The sequence below is a fragment of the Drosophila kikkawai genome, chromosome 2L (genome assembly GCF_030179895.1).
Source record: "Drosophila kikkawai strain 14028-0561.14 chromosome 2L, DkikHiC1v2, whole genome shotgun sequence".
NCBI lineage: Eukaryota > Metazoa > Arthropoda > Insecta > Diptera > Drosophilidae > Drosophila > Drosophila kikkawai.
Window position 1 is genome coordinate 11,623,929 of NC_091728.1, and position 14,639 is coordinate 11,638,567.

The 14,639-nt window shown below is 42.7% G+C and overlaps 3 protein-coding genes across 7 annotated transcripts; 2 read left to right on the forward strand and 1 right to left on the reverse strand.

The window, feature by feature from the left end:
- The first annotated feature begins 309 nt into the window (after nt 1-309).
- Nucleotides 310-3,598, forward strand: LOC108082684 (interleukin enhancer-binding factor 3). Of its 4 annotated transcripts, none has more exons than XM_017178185.2 (6): nt 310-454; nt 1,779-1,895; nt 1,998-2,238; nt 2,338-2,412; nt 2,587-2,776; nt 3,261-3,598. In XM_017178185.2, the coding sequence occupies exons 2-6, from the start codon at nt 1,835-1,837 to the stop codon at nt 3,486-3,488; spliced, it is 795 nt and encodes a 264-aa protein (XP_017033674.1). In that variant the 5' UTR covers nt 310-454; nt 1,779-1,834; the 3' UTR covers nt 3,489-3,598. The 4 variants fall into 4 exon arrangements, with proteins under 4 accessions (XP_017033674.1, XP_017033678.1, XP_017033676.1 ...); XM_017178187.3 differs by lacking the exon at nt 310-454 and adding an exon at nt 490-596; XM_017178186.3 differs by lacking the exon at nt 310-454 and adding an exon at nt 541-632.
- A 1,190-nt stretch (nt 3,599-4,788) lies between these two features.
- Nucleotides 4,789-7,716, forward strand: fon (fondue). Of its 2 annotated transcripts, XM_017178438.2 has the most exons (5): nt 4,789-4,915; nt 5,298-5,310; nt 5,389-5,415; nt 5,762-7,298; nt 7,431-7,716. In XM_017178438.2, the coding sequence occupies exons 1-5, from the start codon at nt 4,867-4,869 to the stop codon at nt 7,581-7,583; spliced, it is 1,779 nt and encodes a 592-aa protein (XP_017033927.1). In that variant the 5' UTR covers nt 4,789-4,866; the 3' UTR covers nt 7,584-7,716. The 2 variants fall into 2 exon arrangements, with proteins under 2 accessions (XP_017033927.1, XP_070143435.1); XM_070287334.1 differs by lacking the exon at nt 5,389-5,415 and having other exon boundaries at nt 4,809-4,915.
- Nucleotides 7,717-7,898: 182 nt separating this feature from the next.
- Nucleotides 7,899-11,326, reverse strand: LOC108082862 (uncharacterized). Its single transcript, XM_017178439.2, has 4 exons — nt 11,129-11,326; nt 8,817-9,068; nt 8,589-8,726; nt 7,899-8,437 (listed from the first exon to the last, which is right to left on the reverse strand). The coding sequence occupies exons 1-4, from the start codon at nt 11,208-11,210 to the stop codon at nt 7,992-7,994; spliced, it is 918 nt and encodes a 305-aa protein (XP_017033928.1). The 5' UTR covers nt 11,211-11,326; the 3' UTR covers nt 7,899-7,991.
- Between the last annotated feature and the right edge of the window lie 3,313 nt (nt 11,327-14,639).

Below are 14,639 nucleotides of genomic sequence, written 5' to 3' on the forward strand. Positions count from 1 at the left end.
TTTAAAATTCAATAACCCTCATTAAAAATTCGGGAAATTCTCGTGCTCTACATGAACTTAATTACTTTCATTAAATTTGCATTTTATGAACCGTAAATCATAAATGCCCCTCAACTGTTGTCTTCAAAATCGCCCACAAACAAGCTTCAAAAACAGCTAAACGCTTTCATCGATCGAGAAGTAGAAACCCAAACTATTTTTTATTATAATTAGTCAGCGAGACAGCGAGCCTCCTCTTACATTGAATCCCCGAGGCAAGAGAATCAGCCAGCGTGCCGTCATCGCCGCAGGTGCCAGATCGTTTATAAGAGGACCTGGCCTCACCTGACCGGACCCAGACGTTGCCCAGTTGCCGCACAGTGAAGAAGACCGCGGAGCATACGAATCCGAAGCCGAGCTCGAAACAAAACAAATATACCTAAACTGGTCGGGAATCGATTCATAAACAAATCAAGTGAGTGGTGCTCGCAGTGTTTCTGTATCTGTGAAACTGAGAACCCTCCGCCGAGAGGCACCTCTCACTCTCTGCTGCCCAGCAATATAACTTTGATAGTTTTGCCAATTTGTGGCGCAGTTTTGGTTCCGTATTTGGCAGTGTATGTGGTAAAAAGTGCTCCGCCTTATCAGCAAATGTGATTATAACGATGCTCCATGAGAAACAGTTCACTGATCATCATCAAAGTCACGGCATTGTGATCAGGGAATAAATATATCAGAATGCGTGTGCTACTCAGTCGAGTTCCTTTGTCTCAGCGGAGCAACGTGCAAAAAGTTGTTAATTATTAAAAATGTATATGAGAAAACACAAAAAAACCAAAATGAAAATTGTAAATCATGCTCGTTGGACCGGTTGCTCATTCAATTAGAACATCACAATTGCCGAAAACAAAAAATCCCCCGTTCGATTGGCAAACTTGATAAGATCTTTTTTGTAAAAAAGTGACAAGCAAAACCGTAAACAAATCGGAATATAAATGGCGCACCAAAAAATATATAGAATAAAGTGGCAGCCGTTGAAGAAGACTAAAGGGAAAAAGCTAACAAAAAATAATATAACGAAACCATAATAATATATATATATATATAATTTCTAAACGCCGAACAAATTAGTAAAAACCGGTTTGTTCTTCCTCTCCGCCCCTCTCCCTGGGCAGCCGAACAAAACAAATTGAGTCAATAATATACAGAGTCATATGGATATATCTATCCATTAATTTACATTTCGGGGATTTCCGCTTTCGATTCGGCGGTAGGCCGGGCGGCGATTTCTTTTCGCCAATTCATTATTAAAAAATCGTGTAAGGGCAATTAGCCGAGCTTGGAGTTGCACATTTTATGAAATGCCTGTAATTGCAGGCTTTGAATATATGCACACACATCGTGGCCCTTTCAGCGGGGGGATGCAGTGAAGCCAATGACCCAGGAATCGATTACAGGCAGTGTGCCGCCCCGCACAGATTACCGGCTTATGCAAGCGGATTTATGGATTCTGGCCCGGGGCTTCTAATGACAATGGGTGCGAACACTGGGGAAACAAAGGGCCCCAGTCATTAGCAGACGCTACTGGACTCTCTACAGACTCCCCAGTAGATGATCTTATATAAGAAGAATTCATCTCGGATTCTAAATTTCGAGTATATCTATTTCCGCTTGGCTGATCTGCCACTTACACCCCGAATTTGTGTATCTAAAATATGCATCGCTGGATGCCAACCAGTTATTTTTACACTAATTTTCCAACCAGTTCTTAATGACTCCTTTGTTTTATGTTTTTTTAGAACCTCAAAACAATACAGCAAGCGAATTTTGCGTGCGCCGATGCGAGTGAAATAAAATGTGGAAGTTTCTGCTGATTTGTGTGGTGATGAGTGTTTTGAATGGAGAGTCATCTGGCGGTAAGACTTACCTTTAAAAAGATTATTTCCTTATTTGAAGAAACAAAATGAGTTTAATTTTAAAAGCAAACATAATTTACAACTGTTTTGTTTGCCTTTCAGCCAATAATAGGCAGCGTTCCCGTCCACGTCGCGCCTATGCCGGAGGCTACGCAGGAGGATATGCCAGCAGCGGCGGAGGAACTGGTGGTTATACGGGCACCTACAACAGCGGCGGTGGCGGTGGCTACTACGACTATGATGACTATGATGGCAACTCACCCAACTTTGGCATCATCGATCCGTACCTCTTCCATCAGCAGCTGACCAACCATATTCTGGCCCAGAATTACGCCAACCAACAGTGAGCATCGATCTTGTCCGTGGGATCTTGACTGGGATCTTGGGCTGGTTACGGGTGGCTTTGGGTTTACTTAACGCTTGACTCTGTCTATTCTTGTAGAGCTGTAACGGGTCTGGCCACGGCTGGCAATGCTTTTGCATCGGCAGATGCTTCTCTAGTCGACGACAACGACATGTAATTACGACTAACCAAAACAGAGTTGCTCACACAGGTGTCCTCGAGGGCTTTGAGCTGAATGGCTCGTGGTCCACGGAGACTCTAAAGGAGCATATCTGGAACCTAACTTGGAACTAATGATCATTCTGACCATCTTTTCGATATACTAATTTGGGTTTTTGTCCTTGGCAGTCGCATCCAGCAGCAGATTGCCGCCCAGCAGGCCTATCATGATAATCTAGTGCGCCAGAATCGGTATCGCGGAGGCTCAGGTGGATCATCCTACAACTCCCATCGCTATGCTCCCAGCTATGCCGTTGCTTCCGGATCCATCGGACCCAATGGACACCGCCAGACGGCCTATATTAACCCAGCCAATCCGGTAAGTGCATACAAGTAGTATCACATCTGGTTTTAGATTTTAATAATTTTTTTACAAATAAAAATACAGAATAAAGATTTTAAATGAATGAATTTTCCGTTTTGATTGATCAGTAGAATTAAAGTAAAATCCCTATAAAGGATTATCACTATGGAATGTGCAATAAATTTTGTTTAGTTTTGCTTTAAATAAAAAATCTTGTAGTCAAAGGATTACTTTGATTTAAGTTTAATAAAATTAATTAAAAGACATAATCAAATAACTAAAATTAATTTTATTAAACAGAAATAATTTAATAATCTAACAATATATTTGTTAATTTAAGAATTCCATTAGATAATACAATTTTAAGATGATTTCGCAAGTAAATACATAATATAAGATACTGCAGCTCCCTGTTTTGTACTTGATTATTCCAAACTTATGATTACTCTTAAAAATATATATTTTACATACTTTTTTAAAACCAATCCTTCATTTACAGGCCTCTCCCAATATTGTAAACCGCTTTGGCGGCGGCAGCAGCGGTGGCGGCGGCTCCTCGTACTCCAGCTCCAGTAGCTCTGGAGGCGGCAGCGGAGGTGGCGGCGGCTACAAGGGCGTCTCGGTCTCATCCTACAGCCACAGCAACGGGGACGGAACCAGCCGACGTGGCGCCCAGACCACGGTCAACGACAACGGAAAGGTTACCTCGTATTCGGTGCACTCCTAGGTGAATCGCTGGATACACTGATACTTTTATTTCGGAATGGCAAAAGGCTGACCGAGCCCATTTAATTTTGTATAAAATAAATATATAAACATATGTGTATTTTATTATAAGTGTGGCGACTTTCTTATCGGTGGGATTTCCAGCGCGGCAAAGCTTTCTTTTATTAGAAAGTTTCCTCTCCCTTTCTCGCACAAAATATGCAACTTTTTTGTATATTGACCTTGATTTTGATAATGGCACACAAATCATTGTATTTGATTTTGTATTTATATACATAATTTCGTGATAAAGTGTTATATACTTGGGGTTTATTTCTTGAATATATAGCAATATAATTAAATGATTATTTTTATTTGTTTGTTTTGCTTGGACATTTCCTTTTCATAATGGATGGAAGAGCTTATCAAAGGTGACAGGAAGTGATTGATCTCATTTGGCTTGGTTTAATATAAAATGGCTAAATTTTGGTAAAATAAGTCTTTATTCAACGTTAAGGTAAACGAGAAGAAGTTCTGAAGAATTTTGTATCTGAAAATTTTAAAAGGGAAAGATGTTATCATCTTGAGAAACTTGAAATACATTCCAAAGCATTTGGCTTACAATTTTCGTAAGATGTCTTTGTGTTATTAAATATTATTGTAAATTTTCATTTCATTTTCATTTCTATAAATAGAAACTAAGTATCATACTTAAATATCCCTTTGATATAACCATAATTTAAGATGCATTTATCCGAGCTAGTCATAAAATCAGATTACATCTGACAGATCTTGATCTCAAAGTTAATACCAGGAAAATTCTAAAACGTAATTCCTGCCAAGTTTGTTTACAAAACGAACAGTATCCGCAAATAGTACGTACATCGGAAAGCGAAATGTGTATTTCCTGAAACATAATTCGCGCTCCAAGGTCTTCTATATATTCCTTCACCTTGGTCAACGCTTTTTCTAAGTTCAAAGTGAGCTCATTACAATCGTCTTCCACCTATAAACATGGTCCTCATATAAAATAAAGCAATCGCTGATGTGTTAATGCTCGCAATCCGAACATGGCAACTATATACTATACAGTCTTTGGGCAAGGTTCCGAGGCAATATAAACCACAATCTATATACAGAGATGATGTCGCAATTAACTTTCATCACTCGGCTTTCTGCACCAATTGCGAGCTCCAATTCGTAGTGTATATAGTACACATTATCAGTGCCGCGGCCCAGAGTGGCATCCTCTCTAGGTCAAGAATCAATCAGTTCAAGTCTGGCCTTATCATCCCCCATGTCTGGGCTTTAAAGCTCGGTCCGACTCGCCGTGTTCCTTAGTTCAATTTCAATCGCGAGCGTCGAACGTTTTTCCGGAGGAGAATAAATCAATACCCAAAATGAATAAGCTGCTGATTTTGGCCCTCTGCCTGGGTGTGGTCTGTGCAGGTAGTGAGCGATTCTAAAATTTCTTAAAACAATTCAAATCCTGCCTAAGCCGAATCGATTCCGAATCGCCTTGGTGGTGGCCTTATCAGCTCAGTCGGATCTGTGGTGTCGTCATTGCCATTGGTGGATTTTACCCTCAATGAAATATTTACACAACACCTTGGAAAATTGTGTAATCGTGGCGCGTGTTGTGATTAGAGATTGTGAATTTTTCAAGTAGTAATTTTGATATTCAAAGCTATAAAAGTGATTTAAATTATATCACTTAAAGTCTTGACTAAAAGAAAGTGTGTGTGATTTTTTAAAGAGGCCTCTCAACATTATTAGAAATATTTTTTAAGCAACTAAATATTAATCACTAATTTTCCTTTCTCATTTACAGATTTCCAGAACAGGTAAGTTTTTTATGGAAAATTTCGTTTGTTCCACCTCATAATCTCGTATGTATTTTGCAATTTTGGTAAAATGGTTAGACAAAAACGGAACGATTTCCATTCTCGGTAAGTGCAGTGTGGCAAATGTTGAAGATTTTTCTTTTTGTATTGGCAAAAATTGAAAATTCCCCCATTGGCTGGCATGGCACTTCAAAATTTAAATCGAAATTACTAAAATTCTTTAAAAAATTGTGTATGAAAGTATAAAAACTCTTTCATATTTCAAGAATGATTTCAAAGGAAAACCAAATATTGAATATAATATAAAAAACCTTTAAATTAAATTTTAGAATTGATTACTATAATAATTTTCAATGTATAGTAAAGAATGCATTCTTGAGATTTTGAATATTGTTTTTTTGTTTAATTAAATTTTTCCTTTTTAATAAAAAACCCCAAATTCCGCTCTCAGCCACTACGCAAACCATAATCAGGCTGTGGAGACGGCCCGCAGGAATGCCTACGGATCGAGTGGCGGCTACGGAGGAGGAGTCTCTGGCCAGGCCGATGGCTCCGCTAGTTTGGGAAAGCTGGAGAGCACCTACGACTCTGTGGGCGTGACGGAGTCCGCCGAGGGTGCCAGCGCTGGCGGCGCTGAGGTGGCCGGTGGTGCTAACGTGGGCCTGGGTGCTGGAGTTGGCTCCTCCTTTGGCTCCCACAATGCTGCCTCCTTTGGATCCCAGAATGCTGCCTCCTTTGGATCCCAGAATGCTGCCTCCTTTGGATCCCAGAATGCTGCCTCCTTTGGATCCCAGAATGCTGCCTCCTTCGGAGCCCAGAACGCTGCCGCCTTCGGAGCCCAGAACGCTGCCGCCTTCGGAGCCCAGAACGCCGCCTCTTTTGGATCCCAGAACGCCGCCTCCTTCGGCTCCCAATTCTCTAGCAACGCCGCCTTTACATCCAACCACGCTGCCAACTTCGGCCAAAACGTGGGCAGCAATGTGGAATTCGCCGATTCCTCCAATGCCGGCACCAAGGTCAACTTCGGTGGCTCCAACGCTGTGGACGCCGAGTACGTGAGGGGTGTCCAGACCGTCCAATCCGTTCCCGCCGCCACGGGCAACGTGGAGTACTACCGCGAGGAGAAGGTGAGCTCCGCTGCCCCCGTGACCTACACCCTCCCCGCCTCCTCGGAGAAATACGTGCGCCATGAGGAGCGCACCGTCCAGCAGCAGCCCTCGGTCCAATACGTCCAAGCCCCCACTCAGACTGCACACTACTACCAGCGCAAGGTGACCACCACCGCCTCAGCTCCCCAGGTGGTGCAGCCTTCCGCCCGCATTACCTACGGCTCCAGCTCAAACCTCGCCTCCAATTTCGGCAGCAATGCCGCCTTCTCCTCGCAGCTCGGCAGCTCCTTTGGCCAGAACTTGGCTTCCAGCAGCGGACTCTTTGCGGGCCAGAACAGCGCCCTTACGGCTGGACAGAACAGTGGATTCAACAGCGGATTCAGCAACACACTGTCGGCGGGACAGACCGGTTTTAACGCGCATAGCAACTCTCACCTGTCGCAGCTGCTCAACCAGGTTCACCAGACCGCTCGCCAGCAGATTGGCTCCAACTCAGTTTCCGCCAACCAGGCTCAGGCCGGCGGCTACAACTCTGGAGTTAACGCGGGCTTGCAGTCTGGCTTCAACACCGGCTTCGGCTTTAACTCGGCCAGCTCCCTGAACTCTGCCAGCTCCCTCAACTCGGCCAGCTCCCTGAACTCCGCCAACTCTCTGAACGCTGGAACCACCAGTGGATCCTTGCTGGCCGGCAGCCAGGGTAGTCTTTTCGGTGGGCAGTCCCTGCTCAACAGCGGCATATTTGGCCAGCAGAGCAGCCAGCTGGGACAGAACAGCGGCCTGCAGGCTGGCTTTGGAGCCGGAGTTGGTGCCGGCCAAGGTGGCAGCAACTACCAGACCAAGCAGTGGGAGAAGCAGTCCAAATGGTCCTCCCAGTCTGAGGTAAATCTGCATGAAATATCCCTATTTTTATAATTTACTACTATGAGCTTATTTAATTAGTTAATTGGATTTAATTTTATTATTAGAAACTATTAGATTTTCATCTAAAAAAATTAATTTCATTTCTTTCAGTTTGACTCCAACGGTCAGGTGAAGAACTACAGAGATTTAGCCACCGGAGAAAGCGAGAAAGTCAATGTCAATGGCAAGGAGACCGGCTACCATGCAGCCACCGCCACCGTTGACGACAATGGCAAGATCGGCTCCCACAGTGTCCACTCGTAAGCGGTGTAGCTGTTAAATCCTTATCTAAATCAAATTTTAGAAGCCTTTCGTGTTCTTAGAGAGTGAGTCATCCAACTGAATGTTATTGTAAAATAATGTGAAAATAAATAATACAAAACAAACATTAATAAAAGTATGTTTTTAAGACTAGGGTTGATCTGGGTACTTTTGGTTGAAGAAGATCAATAAATCGGTTGAATTAAACTTGGTTCAAGCTCAAAAAAGCCTCAAAAAGTGTTAAAAAGCATGTGTTTTATATTGAAATTCTCTCGAAATTTGTAATCTCTTTCCTGAATTTTACAAATATTCCAAAAATTAAAATGTCGAAATGTCTTTATTAAGAAACGAATAAAGTATAGCTTGGGCTTGATCTCAATTCCCGGTGCAAAGTATAAATGAGACTCTTTCTCAGGAAAAGGGCTTCTCCAGCTTACCATCCACCACCTGAACAACGCCACTGTTGATTACGCCTTTATGCTGATCCCAGGTCCTACTGTCCCGACGACGCCTGAAATCGGCGGATGACATACAATAGCAAGGCTTCCAGCTGGGCCGACGATAAGTCTGTCCCTGCTCGTGCGGTGCCCGCTCCGTGGTCCAAACTGGAACATAGTGTGTCCAGGTCTCGCCATTTCGGTAGACACTGCCGGCGTCTGAACTTCCGTCGGTGTAAACGTTTTGGGGATAGTACTGCGGGTAGTAGTTGCTGCCTCCACCTCGACTAGATCCCTGGTAGCCCCGTTGCTCCCCGGAGAAATTGGGATTCCACTGGGACTTGGGATCATATGGCTTGCGAGTTTTGTGCTTGGAGTCACTGCCGCCGCGGCCCTTGTAGATGGGGACACTGGCGTCCTCTGGTTAAAAGTTTTAAACAGAAGATAAAACAATTAAAGTTTTATTTTATTATTTAAGCAATTCAAGTTTTAATATTAAAAAAAAAACTTGGCCTAAGCTTTCTCAAAGTGAGAGTGAAATTGAAAAGCGCCTTCTGGCCCTGGGACTCACCCTTGTCGCCCTGCTGCTGGGCGGAACTGGTCTCGTTTCCGTCCGCCTCCGAGGTTATCTCAAACGTGATGTCCGTGTGGATGCCCACACGCTTCTTGTGCTTGCCCAAATCCGTAATTTCCACGCTCTCCTTGGACTCTTTATTTGTTTTATATTTTTTGGTTCAGCCCAAAGGGAATCGGAGTCGTTAGTTCTTGTGCTGAGGTGGTGTGAGCACATTTTAATTACCTTTCGTTTGCTGCTGTCCATCGCCTGTATCGACAGTCACCCGGACGCCATGGATCTTGGGTCGATTTCCCCCGCCACCGGAGGATGTGGTGCCTCCTCCACCACCGAAGCTGCGGCCCATGCCCTGGTCGTAGCTCCCGTTGCCAAAGGCCCCCACCTGCCCTTGCCCCGACTGGCCGGGTAAGCCCGTCTGATTGTTGCTCCCGTTGCTCTCATCGAAATCCAGCTTGGAGGACACTTTATTCGCCTGACCTGGTTGCGTCCGAGCGTTGTTTGTTTTCGGTTTAGCATGGAAATTAGATTTAGCAGAAATTTAATTAAAGTTATGTAAGCACTACGGAGCTGCCCCACCCTCCCCGTTCCCATTTCCATTTCCATCTCCCGCTTGGACCTCAATCGGAGGAACTGGAGCGTGGCCGGGTTCGTGGCGTATAAGTGATGCAATTAGCGCACACTGACTTATTTATGGATATGCACCGCTCGCAAGTGATTCAGCTGACTGAACTAATCCGCAACTTGAGCTGCGGCTGTCCGGTTTGAGGTCGCACTCGAATATGCCGGGCATGGCCACAATTATGGGATTAGAAGCAATCAGAATCGGCTTTAACCCGAGAAGGGAGTGACTACCCTAGGGGGTTCGAGGCTTCAGTAAGATGTGGATTGCAATTAGAGGGTTTTGCTCACTTAATTCTGAGAATGTTTTGTTCTGTTCTGGATTAAATATTATTTCAATGTTTAACATAAAGAAAAGATATCACCACCACGCTGCTGCTGCCCACAGTTCTCCAATTGGCCGACGATCCCGTTGCCAACGTTCGCTTCAATGTGGCCAAAACCCTGCAGAAGATCTGTCATTTTGTGGAGGCCAGTGTCATCGAAGCTCAAGTGAAGCCCACTCTCGACAAGCTGAACGCGGATACGGATACCATCGCCGGTATGACAGCAGCTTAATTAATATCCTTGCTTCTTTTTATATATATTGTTTTTACTGGAAAATCATATGTAGCAACAAGTAGGTATGGATATTTGGAGTGTATTTTGGTGCCACTCACTTGTCCAGAAGTCGAGAGCTGAGGAGTTGATACCATCGTATGAAAGCGAGAGCCTTTAAAAACAACACATTAAAACATTATGGACAACTTTTTATACCCTTGCAGGGTATTATAATTTCAGTCAGAAGTTTGCAACGCAGTGAAGGACGTTTCCGACCCTATAAAGTATATATATTCTTAATCAGCATCAACAGGGGAATCTTTCTAGATATGTCAGGAAGAAATAGATTTTTTGGCCATTTTTGCAAAATTTTATAAGGGGTTACATCATTAAAATTTTTGATTTTGACAAAAAATTGAATTTTCAAAATTTTTGCAGATTTATTAACTGTAGAAAATCTTGCACAGAACAGTTTTCCGATTTAAAATTAATGCTCTTTTGGCCGAGTTATGATATTTTTAATTTTAAAAAAATTCAAGAAATTTTTTAATATAAAAAATCCGATTTTATAATACAAAATAATATTTTTCTAAGTCAAGGAATCATTTCCGACCCCATAAACCATATATATTCATGATCAGCATTAACATGCGAATCTTTCTAGACATGTCCGGAAGAAATCGATTTTTTGGCCATTTTTGCGAAATTTGATAAGGGGTTACATCATTAAAATTTGCAAAAATGGCCAAAAATTTTGATTTCTTAAAATTTTAAATTTGGTATGCAGTTTTTTAAAATTAATAAAAACTAACACAAAACTGCTTTCCGAATCGAAATTAATGCCTTTTTGGCTTAGTTATGATATATTTTAATTGTTACCTGCAAGGGCATACAAACTTTGGCTGGCCAAAGTTAGCTTTCTTTCTTGTTATATAATAAAAATTATCACATAAACACAAAGACCATTAAAATATTTAGCCACAAAATGACAATCAGACATTTCTATTCTGGTCGAGCAGAGAAATGAGATGACAACAAACCACAGTTCTAATGTTATGAAAATATTTGGGCATTTCTTAAGTTCTCCCGGAACTTTATTCTGGGTTTTTTATCTTCCTACGACGTTAAATTAAATTTTTTAAAACAATACCAAAACACCATCAGAACATCATTTAAGAATATCTTGAAACAATAAAGCGCTATAAATATATTTTTCCACTTTAAATTTCACCCAAATATCGTAGTTCCCCCGCTAAGGGAATTTCCCCCGAAATTGTGCGGAACGAAAGCAAGGCTAGCTCCAGAGAAATTAGCTTAGTCATGGAGGAGCTCCTGCCACCCGCCGCGTGATTGATTGTCGATCAATTACTCTGAACAACCTTGGACACCGTGATGAGTGAGCAGCAGGCCACAGAATATTAACAAGAGGTAGGCGGTGAAAGATCGCGCTGTTGACAGCATCTTGGGTTTTTGCTCTTCCCGATAATGGGCTTTTCCCAAGGAGTTTCGCGAACAGTTCTCGAGTTTGGAGCGCGTCTTGTGTGCGCACTTGAAAGCCACCGACAAACAACTAAGCGATGCAAAACAACCAAGCTGACTTCGAATATCTACGGCGATTCATTAAAATTAACTGGCAAAGCTGGAGAGCAGAAAAAAGCTGCTTTTGTTTATAATTCTATTTCAGTTTCACTTGCTGTTGAAGTTTTTGCACCCAGAGAAACGCAGATGGGTCTTTCTTACTTTACAAATTATTAATTTACAATCTAAGTTGTGTAAGGGCTTAATATTTGTATGTATTTAAGAAAATGTAAAATTATTAAATCAACTTTTAAGGGGAATGAATTCAAAATTCTTTATGAAGTAAGTTTTATAATTTCTACTTAAGAGTAAATTCCATTAGTAAATTCCCTTAAATTTTTTCTCTACGTGTGCTTCTGTTGTTGACGGCTCGTTAGGGCTTTGCGGATAACATCTTGACTCGACCCGGAGTGAGTTGTTGCAGTTGCCTCTGGTGCACTCGTGGGTGGGGCCAGCTGCACCTGAGTGGGTAACGTAATGCGTAAGTCGGAACCCTTGCCTCCCCCCCTCCCCAGTAATTGGCTTTAATCGGTGGGCTAGCATCTCTTGCGATTGTTCCGATGCCGTTTCCGCTGTATCTGTATCTTGGAGATTCCATTGTATCGAGCGGTCGCCTGTTGTTGATGCTGTTGTTGTTCGCCATTCTGGGGCTTGTTTTGGGCCTTTTCATAATGCTCTCATCGTTAATCATGGGACGCCGAGCGCTTCTCTATGGCTATCTGGCAATTATATTCTGCGGCAATTTTGACAGCCGCCAAGCGATTATCGTCATTAGCCCCCCCGGAGAAACGAATATACGAAATACGAAGTTCATCGCGTCTCAAGTTCAAGCTGACTCTGAAATAAATTGCGTTCTATTCGAAGGTTCTATTTATTTATCGGATGTATTTTGGGGAATTTCTTATCCGCCTCTTGGCCTGCATTGTGTGGTCATCCCCTTGGAGTGGTGGTGGTGCACTAATGAAGCATTTTCCCATTGCCGCAGCAACGCCCCCGAATCAACCACTTCCTCAAGGAGAAATAGATGGATCTAGATCTCCCCATAACCGCACATGTTGGAATAATAATGTTTTGTAAGCCAAGAGAGCCCCATTCAACCCCCCTGGTCCAAGGCAATTAATTAGCAATTGCATTTGCCGCTGTCATTACGTGTGATAATTAAAAGGACTCTCGGGTCACCCAAGTTTTCGTATGCGAAGGAAGCAAAAGAACTCCTGGCAAATGTATGGCCATAAATCGTATGCCCTTTTGGGCCTGGCTAACAGATCCTGGCCCGGCTGCAAATGCACTTTAATCTGGAATTTATCAAGCGTAATAGTTTTGCCCCCTTAGCCAGGCAGGGCTTTTGTAATCTCAGGGATTAGACTGCCGGGCAGGAGGGCCAGTATGGGTGGGTCTCGAGCGAGACCATTAAACAGATGGATTTCGTTGTCAACCTTTTTATTACAAGGCATGAGTGGTCGAGAGTCGTCCTGACGTGTTCAGGGGTATATTGCTTTTGCAAGAAAATGTTTGGTTTTTTTTCTCAGCAAAGATTGCTGAGTCTATGGCTGTAATTACAAGATGGTTTCAGTGAAGACACGTGTGGAAATACATTTATATTTTTTACATAATTGAGATTGTATAGGACATATAATAATGTGGTAGCACTCTTCTACTCTTGCTTAACTCAAGTAAATTCTTTAACAAGAAATTTTTAGTAATGGAAACAATTTGTTAAAACTTATAAGCGAACTATTTTATAATATAGACTTACAAATACTAATCTGCAAATCAAACTTAAAAATACTTTTTTGATAAACAATCTGAAATTTTAAGAATTTATTTAACAAGTTTCACATATTATCCAAAATCGCTTAATCCTCTTCATAATACTTCATCATTTTGTTCATCCAAAGCAAAAATCTGGTAAATAAATCTGTAGAGTTATTCCCTCATTCCCCTGGGCGCTCCAACTTGTTTAATATAGTTTTTGCTGACTCCACCAGAATCAGTTCCCCATTTGGTCTCTGCTCTCGACTGACTGACAGCTTCTTGTTGCCGCTGCTGCTGATGCTGTGCGTTGTTGTGTGGTGGCCGGCGATTTGCATAAAGTTTTGCATTTGCTTACATCAACTTACTATAATTCTCATTGTTCCTATGCATTTGTGCTGCACTCGCCGGACGGCAGGCCGTTCGACGGACGGCGGAGAAGTTCAAGTGCGTTTCCAGCGAGTTGCTTGCATAATTCTATGGGCCCTTCAAGACCAGAAAAACTCAGCTCTCTGCGGGGCGAGGGAGCTCTCGGCATCCGTTCGGACAAAGGCATACTTTTGGGCTGCTCGGTGAATGGAAATAGGATTTTTGAAATACTTTGGGAGGGAAAGAGCTGCTGCTGCTGCTGCTGCTGCTGTTGACTTGGCCACAGATTCTATTCTGGCCATAAATGTTAATTACACAGAATTTTGCATACCAAATAATGGAGCGACGGACGCCTGAACACCTATCTAACAGATGCAGATACAAAGATACAACATGTCTGGCGGGCCAAGAACAATCACTATTGTCGGACAGGGGCCAGCGCAAACAATTAAACTGGCAAAATCAAAATCGAAATTTACTAATTTATGCGTCTAGCTGCCATTTACAGTTTATCCAACATTACTGGCCAGTAACCACCTCTTCTTCTTTTCCAGCCCCGAATAAATTGCACAATTTTCGGGGGGCCATCCTTGAACTAATGAAATAATGGGACGACCGAATTAAATTATGGCCGGGGCAATCCCAAAGGACCGCAGGAACAGGACTCGGGACAATAACTAAATTTGCACCCAGCCAAGGTACCGACATTTTTTGATTGCATTGTTGCCGTTTGATTTGCAACCACTCGAGGAACAGCCACCCACCACCGCCGCCCGAAGGGCAATTCGACACCTTGCAGGAACCCAGGAACGGCGCCCATCCACTTCCACTTCCGACCCTCATTGACTATTCACACTCATGTATTTCTCTACAGCATCGTATTATTATTATTTTTTCTCCTTTTGCTGTATATAAAATTTTTATTATTTGCTCGTTTACGACTCTAGCGTTTTCTCTTTCTATAGCTCTTATTTTCCCTTTCTGCGCCGCCCGGGTTTATCGTTTCTCGTGTAGTGCAAAATTATCACAAAACGCATTGAATTTGCTTTTATTGTTGTCGGGTGTCGGCTGCTTTTGCTCGCCGGGCATCCCCCGCAGTGCAAAATCATTTTTCCACCCCCTCTTCATAGGTCGCCCTCCCCCTAAGTCACCATACTTGACTGCACTTGAAAAAATCGTATCTAAGTTAAT